This window comes from Aptenodytes patagonicus, chromosome 3, assembly GCF_965638725.1.
Source record: "Aptenodytes patagonicus chromosome 3, bAptPat1.pri.cur, whole genome shotgun sequence".
Lineage (NCBI taxonomy): Eukaryota > Metazoa > Chordata > Aves > Sphenisciformes > Spheniscidae > Aptenodytes > Aptenodytes patagonicus.
The window spans coordinates 76,476,299-76,496,795 of NC_134951.1; the positions used below are offsets into that span (position 1 = coordinate 76,476,299).

A 20,497-nucleotide genomic window follows, 5' to 3' on the forward strand; every position below is an offset into this window, starting at 1 on the left:
CACTAATGCTAGAAATCTGCAGAAATGAAGATGTCTCTACATAAGTTTCAATAGTGATTAAATTGACAAGGGCTTCATATTTCTAAATGCATATGTATTATGTTACCACCTTACAGTCCTATCACTAAAATGAAATTATTTCTCATTTTGCAAGCAGTATTCCCTTACTCACTGTTCCCATATGACAAAAAACCACAGGAGTGATATTAACAGCAACTGAACTTATCAATGTAAATAATTCTTGTTCTGTTTCACAATCCATTTGACAGGTTTTATTTCACACATTGACAAAGAATGGAAAGAACTTGAACTGATTGCACTATATGCCAGTGCAAAGAGCTACAACCATGCTACATACATCAAATTCATCCATGTGAACACAGTTGATGGTAAACAATTTGTTTCATATAACATGGTGAAGTTAATGACAGTAAGTGACATTCACATTTTACAAAGCTCATTGTCCATTCACATTTAGTTGGCAATTCAGTTTAAAACAATGAAATGCAAAAACATGCAACTATTAACACCAAAGAAGGGGTGTTTTACTTATGTGGAAGAGCTTAGAATGCAAGTTCAGAAAGAGCCATGCAGAGTAAACATGCCAGATAAGGTACGGAAAACATGGCAGTGAAAAAACATCCAGTGCACGGCATCGAACCACTCAAAACTAACAGAATGCAGATGAAAATTAAGTTTCTTTAAACTTCCAATAAACTGTGCAAGTTACACAAATCACAGTATGGGCTGACTGGGAGACACTTATGAATTACACATCAAATACATTGTCTCAATTAATTCTGCATTTAACTTATACCCTGAAGAATGCATTACTTTTAAATAAATGTTTTGCTTTTTTAGCTGTGAAAAACATGCACAATACTTTCAGTTGAAAGGCTTCAAGCTGAATCAGGTAATAGTTCTATAAATTTGTCATTAGCATGTTTTATTAATACCCTAACATTACTCTCAAAGAAGTGAAAAAAATAATGAAGTCACACTCAAACACTGTTTTTTTGCACAAGACAGGCTGTCTTAAGTTCAGAAAAGATTCTTTTGGGACAAAAGGGAAACGTTACCTCATCAACAGGCATTTATAACAGACAAGATTAAGTGTTGTTTTTCTCATTAGAAGAATGGAACCTAAGTTTCTAGTTAGCCTTAATTTCCTTTAGGAGAACATATTAATCAATACTCACGTAAATGATACTCAATTTTTTTTAAAGTACAGATGAATTGACATAATATCGTATTGACAGCCATTTGCTTTCTTGAATCATATTCAGGCTTCCACTGTCTCAGAACTCACCTTCCCTAACATTTCTGTTATCACTGCAAGAAGGGCTCAACATAGTACTGAGCAAAGGGCATATTCTTGCTCTTCCTCTTTCTGTACCTCAGATTCCAAAGACTACTTAATCATACTCGTATTTATCTCACCAAATTTTGAATGATTCTTCTTCTTCTCAGTTATTGAATTGCAATGAAAGGGATTAATGGTTTAGGATAAAAGTTAAATTGCCAAACAGGAAATCAAAGGGATACCACAGGAAAAGAAATCTCTTCCTCTAGTCAACCTATGGTTCTACACAACCTATGAAATAGTAGTTTAGCAAACAGCTTTACTATATATAAAGTAGTTTCAACTTCTTGATCTGACTAAAGAGATAAAATGAAATCCTCCTACAATGATATACTAATGTACTAAATGAAAACAAAATGAACTATTAACACAGTGATTCTGAAATGAAAATAAACCATATCCCAGTTAAGGAAGAAGAGTCCCTTTCCCAAAACTAAATCATACAGCCTCTCGCCTTCATTTATTTAATGACCCAGTTGTCAGAAGCAGAGTTAATTTCCATTCCAATCACAAAAGGGTTCAATCTACCTGCATACAACATATTCCAAGGTAATTTTGTCACCAAATTATTAAGACACTAGACTGGAGCTGGTAGGGTATTGTGTCACTGTTGGATGCAAAAAAGTAAATACAGTTCTGGAACAGTAATGGGGTATACTTATATATATATGACCAAGTCCTCTTCCAGTTGATTAAATGAAAATATACTACCTCTGTCTTGACCATAGTCATATGGAAATCTGACCATATGGCTATGAATGCAACACATCAAAAGAAATTAAATCAGCCACATGTTCTCAAACAGAGTGTACCTTTGCAAAAGTAGTGGAATAATGTTGTGACTTGCATAGACTGAACTCTTAGTACAGATTAGAATTTCACCTACCCAGAAAATAAAGAAGCACACTTGTAAAATCAGAGAATTTAAACCACCAATATCCTTGATTTTTTTAGGAATTATTGTGCCCAGAGTATTTAGTATAGAAGCAGCCCACAGAATTACCAATTAGCATAAAGAATGAAAAATTAATAACTCAATGCATTGAAATTTGAATTTTATTTTGGTTTGTTTTGCTGCTGGGTTAGTGTTGCATAGAGTAAGGCACTGGATTAGGAACAGAGCAGAATTTTTCTAGTTCCTACCTATGTCATTGGCTACCATCTTGGAAAACTTTCTGCTTTTGGTCTTCACTGTAAATAATATTTTAATAAAAGAGATCAATCTAAGTATCAAAGGATGAACTGAAGAAAAAATAAGACTACAGAAAAGAAAGATACTGTACCCTTTTCTATAAAATTATTCATTTTTTGATCATCATCAGAATTGTTTGGTGAACCAGAACCTATGAGTGAAGACAGAATGAAATGGATATACAAACATGTATCTTTGACACAAAATGTATTAATACAAGCTTTGAGTTTAAGAAAGATACAAAGATGTATTAAAATATCAAATACTGATACTGGTATTCTCTGTAGCTGTACTAGATACTATAAAGTCCGAATCATTTTGGTATGACAGGAATTCTGCCATATTGAGATTAACCACAAATTATAATGCAAGGTACAATGTTGCACAGTGCAGCAAGTTTATTGCTAGAAATATTTGCTTCGTTGAATAAAACATTTACATTGAATAACTAGACTGCTGTCCTAATCATTGTTCCAGACACAAAGATTAACCTAAATTATGACCCACAGAACACTGCCATAACAATAAACTCAAGTTTTGAAAATCTGGGGTTTTTTTCCAAGGCAGTAAAGTCACTATTGGGCCACAGTTCTTCAATTATTCTGCAGACAACTCAGAGCCAATGCTACCACCTGGGATTTTTCTGAATCCTTAATACTGAAAAACCAGTGGTGGCTATAGGCCACAACTTGAGGCTTACCATTGTCATGAAATTAAAACATAGTTCAAGTAAAAAAATGCCAAATTTCATTAGATTTTATATTGTGGAAATGTAAAATAAGAACAGAATCCAACCATTTTGACACTCATGAACACAAAAACTTGACAGTTTACAATGCTATACAATGCTTTATGGGTCAGATAAATGCCCCCAGAGCCTAAGCTTATTACCATTTAACTTCTGTAGAAAAAGCAGGAGATAGTTATAATTTCTCTTGCATTTTCACAGTATTTCTATAGTTCTGTGTTACTAAAACTCTCCTAACTTGCATAGGCAGGTAGTCACTTTCACCGTCCTCTCAAATGTACAACCACCCACTGGAGGAAGTCTAATGGAAGTCAGCTTCCACTTCTCTTCACCGGGGCATGGAAAGGTGGAAGAGGTGGAAGATTAAAGATCACTTGACCAAATGCAGACTTCAGCCCAAACAGTGGCTGGTCTGGTTTACAGATCATATTGTAACAGTCAAAGCCAATAATGCACTCAATTGCCAATCCCATCCTCCAATCTTAAAGCTAGTAACAAGCAAACTTTTTGTGCTAGTATATTTTCCTCCTAACTAGAGAGCCTCTAGACTGGAAAAAGTTTATTTAAATCTGGCCTCTGTCCTGCATCTCAAGCTCACCAATACCATGCAGCTGATTTGTCCAAAATGTCCTCTCATCTCTCTGAAAATAGAATGCCACTTTCAAGCTTCTTTCTAGTCTTGTGCTCTTGCCCAGAAAAGATGTAAAACTTAAACAAAACCTAAGAAACTGCAGCTCTTCTCTCTTCATAATCACCACCAAATGATGTCCGTATCAGGGAGGTGCCTCCCTCCGAGCACCTTTTTCAAAGGACAACTGGAGAAGCCTGCCATGAACCTTATCTCATTCACTGAGAGCTGGGAGGAGAGGGCAGAACCAAGGGAAGCAAGGCACAGTCCACCCTCACTACTTCAAGAATCTATTTTACAGGGAAATACAACAGCAGCTTTCCCCCTCCATCTTTTGTCCATTCATTATTTTTGGTACTTTAGACTTATTTCTCTTACTATTGTGTGTACACCTAAGACATTATATACTCTTTTCACAGAATACTCAGTTCTCCAAACTTCTAGATTTTATTCTAATATGGACTAACTTCAAAATAGTCTCCTCAGATAGTCAACTCAAATTGGAGATTGATTTCTACCTCTGCAGGATTAGGAATTTCCCCCCAATTCTGTTTTCTTTCAGGACATTTGAATCCATCTATTCTAAGTTGCCTCCTTTTTTGATCCTCTTAAGGAAATATCCAAATTGTATTAATTTTTAACCTACTTCAGCTAACACAACTCAGACAGGAGGGAGGTAAACAGAGAGGTAGGGGAGGCAAATTGTTAGATTCAGGATTTTTCCATATGAAACTTGATTTTCATCTTTGGGCTTGCTTTCATTGCACTGTTAGTGGAAACGGTGAATTGAGTTTTCCTCTAGTTCAACTCCAAATTATGAAAGAAACCCTCTAATCCAAATTAAATAGTGTTTTAAGTTTTAGCAGTACCAGTTGGAAGTGGTTTGGGCTGACATTTGAGTGATGCTGGAGCAAGAGGAAAAAAGGATACAGATTAAGCATTACAACTCATTAGCTGTTCATTGTGCACATTTTATAGTAGTCTATCAGAAACTAGACTTAGCCTAGACTTTTTAAGTGGGTCAAATTCCAATACTTTAGTAAGAATAGTAATTCTCCTCAATCTTGACAGAGAAAGTGATTTACTGCAACTGCAGCACTGCAGAGCAACTTGTTTACAGACATTGGTCTTGATATTTAAAAATGAAATAGGAAAGATGCACTTTATTCTAAACACCAAAAAATTGCTTGCATTAAAAATGATGCTGAAGTTAACAACTTCAGCATGCCAATATGTAGCATTACACAGGTTTGTCATGAAATCATATCTTCAGTTAAGACTTTTTAGTTAAAATTTCCAGCCAAATTTTGCTTTAATTATAAATAAATCTAATTTACTTTAAGAAAGGGTTAGCAAAAAAGAAAATTACATTGACTGATCTAGATGAGTTTTGCACCGTTTAAAATTAACACCAAAAGACAGCAGTTGCCAAATCGGAAATTAAAGTTTGTGTTAATATTTCTACTAGAGCTACAAACAGGATAATTTGTTTTGTTATGCTTTCAACTTGGCTTTGAAAGGTACAGGCAGCAATAGAAAAGGAGTCTATCTTTAGATTCCTATATTGATTACCATTTTGCACTACATTGCAAAGAGTGCACATACTACTTTAGGTATTTGAGTAAACCTGCAATTTTGTCCTTTACTCTCACTTTGAGTACAGCTTTGAATGAAACAGATGAAGTGACATATTACTCTAAAAGTTCTCAGAGTAATAGTGAAGATAAGTGACAAATTTTTAGCTACTACATGAAATATTCATCTCGAATACTATATATTGACAGGCACTATTAAGTATTTACATGGCTATAGCCTCAACTAGCCAATATTAAACAAAATTCTAAATAGTATTACATATTGCTGAAGCTTTTGCTTAAAATAGTCACATACAGCAGTGGCAACTAAAAAAAAGGAGGGCAGGAGTGTTAAGTAGGGAACTCCTACTTTGTAAGGATGCCAGTTTCTGAAGACCTCCGATTCCAAAGAAAAATAGTAATTTACCACTTATGAGGAAGCAGAAGTAATCTTTACCACTTTTGAGGACTCTGAAACACAATCACATGAACTATTACAGGAATTTGTTCATCTCTTATCAATGTTTCAAAATTCCATTGTGCAGTATGTTCCCTGAAGCATAAATATTTCAGATTCTCTCTCTCTTCACTCATCTTTATGACATATTCCTATTGCATCTCTTAAATCAGCCTTGTTTTAAAAATGCAGTTATGCAACAGAGCAAAATTTATGACAACTCAAACAGGTTGTGAGAAGACAACAGGTTTTATATAATTACTTAACTAGTAAATGTTGACTTAAAGCATGCCATCTTCTGGGCAAATAAGCAGTTAAAGATCAGAGAAATTTATGATTACCTGAAGTAGGCGATTTGCAGCGGTCTTCTGGCACCATTGTACCTTCATTAATATCACAAAGACCTGCTGGAACACAAAACCAGTGTATAATAAATACAGCTGCTATTTTACCCTTTCTTCCACTGCAGTTAGAAACTTCATTTCCTATTAGTTATGAAACAGCCAGTTGTGATGCAATACGTAACAGAAATTCTTTTTTTTTATTTTGACATTACCCACAGTGACTGTAGTGTCACTTACTTCTTCCTAAAGCTCTTTGCAAAATACACCTCCTCATTAAATTTCAGTGAAAACCACCATATTTTCAGCAAGACAGACTTATCAGAACAGTTATTTATTTACATGCTATAGACATAAGTACAAATATCATTTGTTTTGAAAAATCCTAGTTATACTAAAAATGTAATTGCAAAAGAAAGTCAGATGAAAGAGGATCTTGAAGATTACAACCACATGTGCAGTATGATGTGTGAAGCTACAGTGCCTTTTTTCAAATTATTTTCCCACTGTTACAGTGATATGCTTTGTATTTGCTGTTGCATTGCCAAGATCATTTTCCAGCAAAACTCCTTATTGATGTCACTTACAGAATTTAGGTTCTAGGGTGCTTATGAAAGCGTTCTTCCTTGTATGGAAGAATTTCACTAAATTCTTACATCAAATCTGATAATTTGAATAACTGCAATGTGTCAATATGTAAAAGCTCATTCCTTCCATTCCAGTGAAGGAAATAAAGCACAGGAGTCCACAATCAGATGCTAAAGATGGAAGTTGCCTCGTAAGGGTCCTAAATATTATTCCATAGCACTAACTAGAAGTATACAAGGAATTTTTCTTTTTTCCTTTTTGACAAGAAATTGCTGTCAAGACTGCCCACAATTAAATATCAATAAAATTCACTTTTCTTAAGACTATTAATGCATCTTTAGGTTTATATAATAAAGTTTTCCTTCAGAAATTTCATGATGTGATACTAATGCAGACAAGCATGTAATACTTAACAGTAATAGTTAAGAAATATTTGGTAAAATGAAAGGTTTTTGCATGCACACAAATATTTCAAATACTCAAAAAGCTTGAGAGGTGTAATGGTAATGGCTAAGGCAACAAGGGCTTACACATGCAAAGCCTGTCTATACAGCTGTATACTACACATTCACTAGTGCATCTTTACATATCTTGACAGACGACAAAAAAATGGGAACAGCACTACTCTTCTATCAAAGCTTTTAAGTTTCCAATACTAAACCAGACGTTAATCATTTAAAAGGAAAAAAGGTTCTCCTGAAATATTGTTATCAATGTGGAACACATCATGTTGCATTCACACACAGTTTCATTTATGCAAAATAGTCTTTTTTAAGATTACTAAGAGCATGTACAGCCTGAACCTCAAAACTCAATGACTAGGATTAATATGAAATTGTCAAATGACCTTAAGGCTTGGTTAAACCTACACTTATCAACAGTCCAGGAACTGATTTCAATTCTAAAGTGTATGGTGAAATCCCAGGTGGAATCTATACCTTTCCATTACACAGGAGAAAGAAAAAAGCAATTTATTTATTATCTATCAGTAAATCAATGAGCACTATGGAATAATTGTGGTACATATTCTCTAACAAAGTATAATTTGACCTCTGAAAGTACCAGAGTTTTAAACACGTATGGGAGTCTAAATGTTTCGTACTAGACAGGGTTGTGTAAAAAGATTTCTCAAAAATCCAGGTGCTGCTCTCCCAACAAGCAATACAAGTTTTAGATAGTAGCAGTGCTGAGAGAACAAACTGTACTGTGCGTTTAGAAATAGTTGTGTTTCCAGATCATGCTCCTTCAGGAGCCAAACTGAACAAATCCAAACATGCAGTTCAGGAACTTAATTTCTTCTTTCCCTTAAATATTTTCATTCTTTATCTTTATAGGAAAAGTTTAGCTTCTCACACTAGTTTTCCTATAAAAATTCCTGCATTGACAGGAATAGTCTTTAGCCAAGAATGAAGCCACACACCAGCACACTTGATTTCTTTGTAAGAAGTCTTGAGGCTACAGTTTGATCAATATACGTCTTAATGAATAACTCTGATCAGTTGATCCAACAAAAACCCCCAAAACATTCTCTCATCATAAACCTATGCACTAATTTTATGCATTAGGTAAGATTTATCCCACTAAAGAGTAAGTGTGCATTATGACAATCATTATGACACAAACCTTGGAAATCTAAGCATAGCCATCACTGCTATTATTTAAGAGAGAGCAGAAGGGACAGGAATAGATAAAAAGTAATTTTACCTATGACTGTATTAGTAATTAAACTAAGCAGAGAATAACAAGAATGATCTGAGTTTGTGAACTATGAGGGTCTGTCCATGACCAATGAAAAGAACAAACTGGTGTAACACTCATTACTGCTGTTCATCTTAAAACCCCAGGCACCCTGATAGAAGCAGTGTGTGCACTGGCAGTAAGACAGCTCTCCTGGAAAAGTTCTCTGGTTTCAGGCTTACAGCATATGTGCAAATTGCTATGGATTACAAAAGCAAATTGATCCAAGAGTTTCCATTTCAGAACTGCAAAGACTACAACATGCTAGATCACAAATATATAGAAAAGTGACCTTTTAATAAGCTTTTAGCTTATCTCTGAACTCTAGCAACAAGAAATTTGAAAACCTCCAAAATGAATAAAAACCCAAATAATGTCATTAAAGACAAAAATTACCATGCTGCATTAAAAACTCCCTAGAATTACACCTGAAATTAAGTGATGTATAAGGTAAGTTTCATGAGACGTGTCAGTTTTTCACATAAACTTTAGGCAGATACATCTCTGAAGAAAGTGCAACTTGACTGGAAACCCACCTAGTCAAAAATTACAACTAGAACTAGCTTGATATGAGGATATAAAAGTTAGAATTAAAAACAATTAACCTGAAAAAGGGAGTAAAAGAAATCCCCAAACCCAACAATCAAACTTTCTGATTCAGTTCTGGACTTGGCTTAGCCACAGCTGATGTTGGTCTGGTTTAGCTGAGGTTTAAGTTAAAAATTCAAATAGAGTTCATGTCCAGATCCAGTTCAAGGAGAAAGGTGACAGGGAAAACTACAACAAGCAACCCCAGAAGAGTTCTAGGCACGTATTTTCTTCAGGTTTGACTCAACCCCAGTTCTGAATCCCTTACAGATTACATTCAAAAAAGGCTTTTTGATGTATAATAAAAATAAAAAGTCACATGCATGCTAGTTAAGATTGGTGTCCCTATGTGAACTTAATTATGTAACTAAGCAAGGAAAAATAACAGCTGTCCATAAGTTTTGGTGTTTATTCATAAAATTACAAATTGTTTGATAATTTGGTACCAATATTGACTTTCTTAATGGCTCCTATCATATTTAGCAAACAGTATATCAAGCAAAGGTCTCTAAACAGTGTAAGCCTCCACTGTGTATAGAGTTTTCATCACACTATAAAGCTTTTACTTACACATTTTATGTCTTTTGGCACATGGCCAAAGTTGGGCTTTTTCCCCCCACTATTATGATCTGAAGGCAAAGGTTGACTTTGTTTTTATCCTTGACAAGCATCTGATGACACTGTCTAGAAGGCCTTCACGAAACACATATACTGCATGCTTTACAAACTATAAATTGCCACCCAAAACATGTGAGTAATATACCTGGTATGAATCACTGATAAATTCCAAAACACGATCCCAACTGGGAGCTTGTATCTGTTGAGCTAGCCTGAAATGACAGTTTACAGTCTAGCTAGTGTAGAGAGCCTTGTCTCTAAATAGATGCTGCTTTAAGACGGGAATCTGAATTTCTTTTCTGAGTAGAAAAAAATAAGATGACAGAAACATACATCATATTCTTGCAACACAAGGGAAGGGAAAAATCTTGCATTTCCATTCATATTTTAGAAGATATGTAACTCTTACTCTATGAACTTTTTTTTAAAAAGTCTTTTTAAATTTTCAATTGGTTGACTCAGGACATCCCATTTACTAAGTTACAAATACGTAAGCAGATACTGATGATCTATTAAATAGACATTTTATGCTGGAACATACAGAATAGCAGGGTTCTTAATGAGGAAGAACCAATTCTTGCTACCTTTTCTTGGTAAAATCTATGGAAGTGGTTGAGTAACAGAGAATGATGTTTTCCTACTCCCCTCTACAGTGCTATAATTTAATTTTTGGTTCTACCAGTCTTGGGATACAATGTACAATAACAATATGCTGCTTTGTTGCATGCTGTCTGAACCTGAACTTAATGTTACTAATTAAGAACTTGTCCAAATGCATGGATAGGCTAGCATGATTTTTTTTTAATTACGCTATGGTTGTCTCAAAGAGAATGGGAAATATACTCAGTTTCTCTAACACAACCACATTAAGTACATAAGCACTTTTTCTAGGAAGATTTAGAAATTAAGTACTAATACTCCCTGAAGATTATTAGAGCTGTACAGTAGTTGAAAATGTCTTATTTGTAGAAAAATAAATTTAGAAGTATTAAAATACAAATGTTTTAAAGATAAAGAATTCAATGAAGGCATATCTTTCAAAACAAACCCAAGAAAGCATAAGTTTCTTGCATTTTTGAAGACACTAAACGCAGATATTAATGTTCAAGAAAGGGAGAATGCAAAATCCCAAAGTGGTCTGACTAACTCTTATAGTTCCAATCCTATAATATAGCGAAGGATGGTTCTTTAATGTAACAGGACTTATTATTTGAGGAAAATTACACAACAATAATGCTTTATTATTGAAGTTATTGAAGTCTGGGCAACACATACATTGAAAGAACTACAAATAATGAGAAATATTAAATGATAACTCCAGAGAAATTATTTTCAGTTTTTAAAAAGACTGTAGCTCCAGCTAATCAAGATATTGGTAGGATGGTGGAGGGAAAGAATTAACTACATGGTTAAGAAATTAACTCTTCCATACAAAACCTGTTTTAACCTATTCCTAAATGAAATAGTCCAGGTAAATTCAGCTTTACAATCGTTGGCTTCAGAAACCATTTATGGGACTTCTGCCCATCTTTTGCTTCCCTCCACAATAATAAATCAGTGGCAGATGCTGGTTTTTAGTTCTGTATCATCTTAAGGTGGAGGCATTTCTTTTATGCCTAGCTCTCTTTCTCCCTTGGCAGCAGAGGATGGAAGCCTATACAGAAAGCAGTATTTGGCTATTGAGCCTACCCTCTCTCCAAAATGTATTTCTTTTTTCTTGTTGGGGGAAAAAAATAGGAGAACTAACAAAATTGGACTGCAATCTCCAATCTTTTTTTTTTTAACTCCAGGTCATTCTTCCCTTAGCTTAGCTTTATTCTACTCTCCTTCACTAAAAAATAGGGTGAGATTACCTACCTCTGCCCAAGGGCAGGAGAAAACTGGCACCCTAGGGAAAGGAACAGTGTTATGCTTTTAAAAAATCAGCTTTACATTCTCCAAATTCTTGGATGCTGTGAATGATGGAATAAGTCAGAGAAGCCCTCAGGTAAATCACGGTTTGATGGGTTACCTCCCTCGCACAGGCACCTGAACTTCAAAACTGCTTGGAAACCCCACAGGGCTGTGCAATACACAAACACCTCCACTCTTAATCCCTATGAACAACATCTTTGTAGAAATAAATTTTCATTTGTAATAGACAAATCACTGTCTTTTACAATGTATAATAATAATAATCATCATCATCTAACACTAGAGTTCTGAAGCTTTTTCTGCCAGAAAGGGGACCAAGCAAGGAAAGCTTCTAGCCTCAGATCTCAACACAACACTAAGTTTGGTGAGTAAGATCTCGGTCTGTAGACATCAGTAACTTCTGAGACTGGGATCTCCTTTTGATTTTGATATTTATTTAAAAACACAAAATACAGAGACTATTACAGTTGCTTTTTTCCCTTGAAGTTTCTTTTAATGATACCATGAACAAGAAATACGATAGATGCGTGATGGATTAAAACCAGTTTCTAGAAGTAAAACAATTACTTAAAATGGACTAAAAAGATATTTATGGTGAGTGAACAAGTGCAAAAATCAAATTCAGATGTTCAAAAATATTTTATTGCTGTGAGATGACTTACTTATATAAGAGGTGCGAAGCTTTTTCACAGACACTGAATATAAGTTAGAAAGGCCGCACATGCAAGAAGCCACAGTCAGCATACCTTTATGAAGCAATGAGAAAAGTAAAGACGGAGACACTAACAATACATTTGAGACAGAAAAGCCAGCAGAATAACTTGTATAACCAGGTTTATAAAATGCTCTTGCCATGCAGATCATTAGTACTAAAATGTAAGATGCAAAAATATGTTTTCATCATGTAACAGTTATATTCATGAGAAAAAAGGACTTCATTCATGAACATCTTAGAGAGAGACAGTTGTAACTCAGTTATGCAGATGCAATACATTAAAATAACAAAAGCCAAGAAACCAAAGCAAGTAACATTTAACACTCCAAAAGGCAGTTTAGAGGAATTAACAACCAGTAAAAGTTTTATTAAAAAAATTACTTTCTAAAAGAGAAAACTTTTATTTATTAGAAGAAAATATTTTATCTGACAGGATACCAACTGCGTATGTTCTGCACTATGATTTTTAGACCAGTTTCCTCAGTTGAAATAAGCTGACTGGTGCTAACTGGATCTTTCTCAAACCAATGGTTTACTAAAAAACATCTTAGAGCATCCATTTCAATTTGAGTAAAATATTACCTAAAGAACTTACCTGGACTTTATTCTGGGTCTCTTAAAATAAAGCAACCAACATTAGAGCACGAAGAAGTTTTTTTAAACAGTTTATTTCCTATCGAAAAATAATCACTTGGGGCAGCAGTGACACTGTTTATCATTCCGCCTTTAGCCATTTTCTAAATTAACTTAAAAGTATCCACCTACATAACAAGGATGAGAAAATAATTTAAAAATACTAAATTTCCCTTTTGGCAATAAAAAGCTTGGCATTTCGACTGAAAAGTCACTTTCCTCCTTAGCTGCAACGGAACACCCTTCTTCACGATATTTTAAAACAAAGCCCTTTTTTCAAAAAAGATTTATTTTACCAGTTTGTATTTGGAAGTTTATTTGGTTCATTTAAATCAAAGGCTTCCTCTCAAGCATAACATAACAGCATACACAACATAACATGCTTTAGCTTACCAGGGACATTTCTAGTCAAAGTTTAAAATAGGAAGCCAAAAGATCCCAGCAGATACACTGGCTATCTGCAAACATTAATGGGTTTATACAAGTATGTGATATGGGTACTAGGTTTATCAGAAATACCAGGATACTTCTACTTCTTCATGCTGTGTTAAGTTAAAAATCTTGTAAACTGCATAAATCCATTGTGCATTTATACTTGTATCTATTCACACAATGTTTTCCCATCTGCTTTTTCTTAAAACATACATTACACTGAAAAATAGGTAATGATATCAAGCATCAGTAGATTCCACTAAGCAAGTTTTGAAGGAAACATGAAGTAACAAACCTGCAATAGTGACATTAAGGACAGATCAAGAAGAAAGAATGAAACCACAATGGAGAAAAGTATGCTTGTATTCAAAGAATATACACTAATAGCCCAGATAAGCTCAGAAGAAAGGCACAGTTGGTTAAAACAAGTTTTGGGGTTACTCACCTCCAGATGGTTGCCGAGTTTTTCGGGGAGATCGTGGCTCCCTGCGATAAGGATCATTGGAGCCATACAGTTCAATAGTGCCTAGATTCAAGAGCACTGTCTTCTGGAGGTAATCAACCATGGCAATACCATTACAGTTTCCAAAAACTACTCTGGAAAAAGAGAAGTGGAAGGAAAGACAGTGCTAATCAAATGTTGGTAAAGTTTTATATTGGTATTTCTTGCTGTTCAGCATTTTAAGGCTTCCTAATTTTTATGAATTACCCTAAATTACACGTATTTATAAATTACTATTTTAGAATGTGGTATCATTTAATTGTTCTCTTGTAAAAACATGACACTGAGTAGAACAGATCACCACCATTGTACTTGCCAACCTATCTGACAGAGCCTTAAATGACACTTACTCTTGGCTGTACAATGCCAGGTGAGGAAGAGTGATGCTGATTTGTTTCTGATGTTGCATCATCAGGATCTGCCATGATCCAAAAGGAATTCTCTTTTAAGCACAGGAGACTGATTGTCTCTTGTGTTGCTGTGCAGCTCATGTGAACACACATGGAGACTTAATTTTTAGTAGATAATTTTAAGCCACTTTAACAGAATGAAAAAAGTGTGTAGAATATACTTACAGGCCGTACGCTGAGTTGACTGCTAAGCTGGTTATCTGTTGAGGAGGTTCTCCACTCACCCACACTAGCTGAATAACTAGCTCAATTTGGTAGCCTGGAGATTGCTTGAGAGGAGAATTTTTAACTCTGCAAAGTAAACAAAGCATGGTATCTTTTTACGACTCTCCACAGTCTCCATTTTTTCCTTATGGGCTCAGAATTAAATTCTACACCACATTGGGCTTTAGAAAATTGGAAAATTGCAAAAAATCAACACAAACACATAAAAGCAACCAGAAAAAAAACCACATTGGAACTGGTCATTCACTTCTTTACGGGCCCTTTTGATTCATTACCTAATTGAAAATTAATTGAGCAATGATCACAAATACTTCATTTCTCCCCTCTTCAGAGCAAGGCATAACAGCGTTAGCATGCTTCATTGACTTGAATAAAGGCATTCAGTGTCTAAGGGGAAGGTGTTGCCCATTCTTTTCAGAGTTCCCAGAGGAACTCTGATTTAGAGAATGGAAGGGGGTGAGGGGTGCATGTGGAAGAAGGATACTGAAAAAAAGAAATGGAAGCATAATGTATTGAGAGAAATGCAAACAAAAAGCTGATATGGTAGAAAAAAAAATGAAAGCAAATTAAATTATTATAATGGTAGACCAGTTGTATGAAATGAACCTGGGAATGGGGGAATTGAAGCTCCTGGAAAGATTTTGTTTGCATGTTGATGAACAAACTTATGAATGTTCTGCAGAAGGGATTAAGTCTCACCTTTTAAGGTGAAAAAAGTTACATAGAACATAGCTCCTCCAGTTCCTGAATTCCTCTTATTTTACCCATTCATTCTCAGCAATGCATATTTTCGTTTGCCAATATTTTACAAAAATTCAGAATTTTCCAATTTTTCTATTCCATCCAGTTTTCTTTAGAAACGCACTTCGGCGACTCAGTACAACCAATAAGATACAAGAAATCCCACACAGAGAAAATAACCCCATCAGAATTAGTTGTTTTCTGGATGGATTCACTCAAAGAATTAAAATCCAAGTTGGTACCTTAAAACTTCAGAAAACAAAAGTACATACATATCTTAATTTTATATCTGAAAATGAAGTTCAATGTACATTCCGTAAGGAAAAGGTGATGGTTCAGAGGCCTCATAATGTACTCTTGTAGAAGAGTTAAAAAAAAAAACCTGTCTTTTAACTTCCATTTCTCAAATGAGTAGAAGTTCACACACAAAGAACCTTAAGGAAAAAACTCCCATTTTAAAAAAATAGGAAAATTGGTCAAAGACCTACACTGCAAGCACTATGAGGCATCATGCAAAATGAAGATCCATGAGAATGGGACACTTAATTCTGTTTCCTGTTCCCAAAACACAAAGTAGTTCCCTTGAAGAGTTACGAAAAAATACATAAGCCTAAAAAGAGTTACCTCTCAGTTATTTGTAAGCATTTTCATTGCTTCTGATTTGGCTCTAAAAACCTAAGGCTCTGGAAAACTAACAGGTGAAATCTATCCATACATACTTGGCCTAAAGTTAAGGACAGCCACAAAACATTAAGTTGATTATTCATTTCAATGGACAATAAGACTTCAAAGTAACTATATTGCTGCTATTGAAAATGTTTGCTCTAAATCATGAGCATCTATAACTATACTGACATCTATGCCGAAGTTTCCTAAAGCAGGCAGCAATCAAGGTAAGAGTTTTCAGGGTTTTTTTATTTTTAAATGAGCTTATAAAGTTTAAAGAAACTAAGATTGCAATATTAATTTCTTAAAACAGAACTCAACTTTCAGACATTTGGAAAATGTTGCTCTAAGAAATAAAACATTTTCACCAACAATGACATTTCTGTAATAATATTGAAGTACATATAGTCTCATCACATATTCCTGTAAGGTTTCACACTCAAAAGTATAACAGAATATACTTACTTTAAACATGGGACATTATCACGTAGTCCATCAGATGAACTGCTACTAGTAGATGGATGAGACTGGGGAACAATGGATTGAGGATTGGAACCTGTGCCTGGAGTTGGTAAAGGTGGCACCTGCTCACCATCTGGAGATTCAACATCATTTATTTCATATAACAGACGTACTTCCAGCATCTGTAAATTAAAGTAAAAAAATTTATCAGTAAACTCTGCCTTTCAAAAAACTAGATATGAAATAAATGAAGTGCAACTGAAGATACCAGTGATAAGTGACATCTAGGACTTTTCCAGCTTTTAAAAGATAAGTCATTTAATAAACAGTGCAACATAAACACACACGTAGTCTTCAGAAATACAGAGTCATACTATACTACAGACTGAATATCTGAAGATTGCTAAAACTTGAAAATCTAACCTATTTCCCAATATTTGTTTGCTGCTTAATATTGGAAAGAAATTAAATACTGGATACAAGACCCATTTAATTATCATTCTGTGCACATAATAAGTTCTCAGTTACGAAGACGACTTGTTTTATGTAGCTCAGGAATGCTAAAACTAAGAAGAGCTGAAGGCATACAGACAGCTACACTTTATACTGTTGTAGCACTGTACATGTGGGACTTAGTTCAATGTTTGATGTTGCACTGAACTAGACCATACATTTTAAAGACCTGTAGGTTCATCATGATTTCAGATTTCCTTCTGCTGGATCTATAGCAATATTAGTATTAATTGTAGTGCAGTGTAAAGAAAGTTTTCCACTGTTTTATTCTCATCATCTGCAAAGTAGAACTTAACTCATGGACTGAAACAAATAAACATACAGTATTTTTTAAAGCATTCTTAGTACTGCAGAATAGTTTGCTAGAGGCTGATTTGTAGAAATCATTTAGAAAAACTATTCCCTCAGAAGGGAATGTACTTGTACATAAGTAAACACCAGAAGGAACAAAAATATGCCTCATCTCCTTAAAATGAGACTTATCTGAAGGGGGCAGAATAAAAGGGGGCAGGGGGGAGAAAAAACAACTACATTACAATTAATGCTTTACTTAAAACATACAACATTTTATACTCACATGGCTTCAAGTTAGCTTTCAGCTCATACATTCATGTAAGTAAAGTTGCATGTGTGTCTCTGATTTAACAAAGGACTTCTCAAACTCTTGTAATAGAGCTCGTCATTGTATCTTATATAGAATAAAACAGTGATACAGCAAAGTCCTTAACAGACCTTAGGGCACGTCTGGCACACCTCTACTCTTCCAGTTCTGCATACTGCAGAAGTTTTGTCAAGACAGTTGGTAATTATTATGAATCAAGGGGAAAAAGAGGAATCAACTCCTCAAAAGCTTTCAAAATTCTTCAACTCCACATCCCATTCACTTCTGTTTTCATTTTACATTTGCTATAGCAAATTTTTGATCCACTATTTGCTTTGATAGATAGAACAAAGAACTATTATTGGCTGCAAAACCTGAAAAAGCCAATGAAAACGAAAATCTTGGTATGCAATTTTCACTTTTGCTGAATTTCATAATTTATTATTTTTCCTCCACAAAAATACACCTCCTCATTTTGAGGCAATTGGTTTTGTCCATTTCACTAATAAAATGAAAGACAATGAAGAAGTAAATTGCTACAACAGTCGTCTTATAGCTAAATCCTACAAAGTTAAAAAATGGTTATACTAGTTACCGGAATGACTTCTGTTGTCACTTCCTGCTTGCTGAACCTGTAAATAATGACATGTGCAGAAACTCCAGCTATGCACAGCATTCTACTTTCTGGACACCATGAGATGATCTGAATAGCATATGGATCTTCATCTACTATATCTGTGTTTGGCCTGTCATCTTTATTCCGTGATTTTTCAAATACTTTGGCTGTTTTTAGTTTATAGAGTACTTGCAGCGTTACTAGGAACAAACCAAGAGAGATAAAAATTAGTTTTGATCTAAACAGATATTTTTCTCTTGTTTTTTTTTTAATTTAGAAACTTCTCTTCATAGATAAAGCCACTGTATTCAACAAAAGAGCGCAGAGTAGAAGCACTGAATATCTGCGTTGACTCTGCCCGTGCAGTGCACCACTTGCCCAATGCAGGATCAGTTAGTATAAAAAAACCCAACACTTTCCTGAGAGATATATACTAAACTTCAGTTATAAACTAAGCCCTCACAGCTTCTAAAGGCTTAACTATACTTAGGGATCTCTATCTCAGTAACATCTAGTTACGTATGCCATACCCACAACTTAAGCCTATCTACGGCAGAGAAAGTGAAGCTCCTTTCCTTTCTCCTTACAGTATTTCAAATCCATGGCCTTTCACCTGTGTTCTTAGACTTAACAGCCCTAGTTCCTCCAATTTTTTATTTTGCCCTGTCTGATCATTCAAAAGTGCTACCCTCTGATCAGTCCACATTTTTCTTGATACCATGTTTCCTAGCACTGTTCTAGTGAGGCCTTGCCACAGTTTAAAGTCGTGAAAGAATTATTCCATGTTGATTTTACAGATATTCCCACTTAATTATCCCAATGATTTTTTTTGTGCAACACTGCCACTGCAATCCATTAGACCTCCATTATTTTTTTTTTCCAGAACATAAGTTCTGAGTGTAAATCATTGATCCTATATTCTGGCTTGTATCAGAATAGTGTGGCCAGCAGGAGTAGGGAAGTGATCGTGCCCCTGTACTCGGCACTGGGGAGGCTGCACCTCAAATACTGTGTTCAGTTTTGGGCCCCTCACTACAAGAAGGATGTTGAGGTGCTGGAGCGTGTCCAGAGAAGGGCAACAAGGCTGGTGAAGGGTCTGGAGAACAAGTCTTCTGAGGAGCGGCTGAGGGAACTGGGGCTGTTTAGCCTGGAGAAAAGGAGGCTGAGGGGAGACCTCATTGCTCTCTACAACTACCTGAAAGGAGGTTGTAGCGAGGTGGGTGTCAGTCTCTTCTCCCAAGTGACAAGCGTTAGGACAAGAGGAAATGGCCTCAAGTTGCGCCAGGGGAGGTTTAGATTGGACATGAGGAAAAATTTCTTCACCAAAAGGGTTGTCAAGCACTGGAACAAGGCTACCCAGGGAAGTGGTTGAGTCACCATCTCTGGAAGTATTTAAAAGATGTGTAGATGTGGTGCTTAGGGACATGGTTTAGTGATGGACTTGGCAGTGCTAGGTTAACGGTTGGACCTGATGATCTTAAAGGTCTTTTCCAACCTAAATGATTCTATGCTTCTATTCTATGAAATAAACTGTCTTGGATGCTATTGGAGAATTAGCAGTATCATTCTCAGTTGTAATTCTAATTCTCCCTTACATTTTCTTTCAACCATCCTGGTGTTGCTTTCAAACTTCACAGGCATATTCTCTAGTCAATGGCCCAAATCACTGCTACAAATACTAATCATATCAATAGGAAAACAATTTATAGCATCCTTTCTCCTATTCCATATTTCAGTGGTTTTACCTGAATCACACTTCCCTAGTTCATCTGTACGACTGTGCCATTAGAGAGATTTAGAAGTTTTAAAATCAAGATACAGGATGCTTGCAGTTTCTCCCTTAACAGGTTTATTTATCTGTTTTAGGAAGAAACTAAATGTCTTTAACAGGATCTCCTTTTGACAGATCTATGCTGAATAGAATTTTTAAGCACACAATCAGGCTTGTTTTTTCCGTGCCCACCCCCCCCCCCCCCAGGTTCCACCCCCACCCCAAAGTGAAATTAAAGATCTATAACACTCCAAATACTCCTCCTCCCAGTTTTTAAACATATACATTGCATCTGTTCCCTCCCACACCCACACATGCCTTAGCATTTTGGAATCTCACCAGTCTTCCACAAGTTTTCAAAGACAACTGATAACGATTCCAAGATTGCTTCAGACAGCTTTTAAGTACCAAGAGTAAGGTTGATTAATTAAGACATCTAACTCTGTGTAGTCCCTTCTAATT

At 35.3% G+C, this 20,497-nt stretch overlaps 1 protein-coding gene across 5 annotated transcripts in view; it reads right to left on the minus strand.

Moving 5' to 3' along the window:
- STXBP5 (syntaxin binding protein 5) overlaps positions 1-20,497 on the minus strand; it is a 115,396-nt gene that overhangs the window by 23,765 nt on the left and 71,134 nt on the right. For 2 of the 5 annotated variants that reach the window (XM_076333895.1, XM_076333894.1), the window contains exons 15-19: positions 18,244-18,464; positions 16,538-16,716; positions 14,606-14,731; positions 13,974-14,125; positions 6,304-6,369 (exon numbers count right to left, since the gene is read on the minus strand). In XM_076333895.1, the coding sequence (XP_076190010.1) occupies positions 6,304-6,369; positions 13,974-14,125; positions 14,606-14,731; positions 16,538-16,716; positions 18,244-18,464 (744 nt within the window). Of the gene's footprint in view, positions 1-2,506; positions 2,555-2,646; positions 2,707-6,303; positions 6,370-12,410; positions 12,495-13,973; positions 14,126-14,605; positions 14,732-16,537; positions 16,717-18,243; positions 18,465-20,497 lie in introns of all 5 variants that reach the window. The other 3 variants (XM_076333897.1, XM_076333893.1, XM_076333892.1) reach the window with 3 other exon arrangements.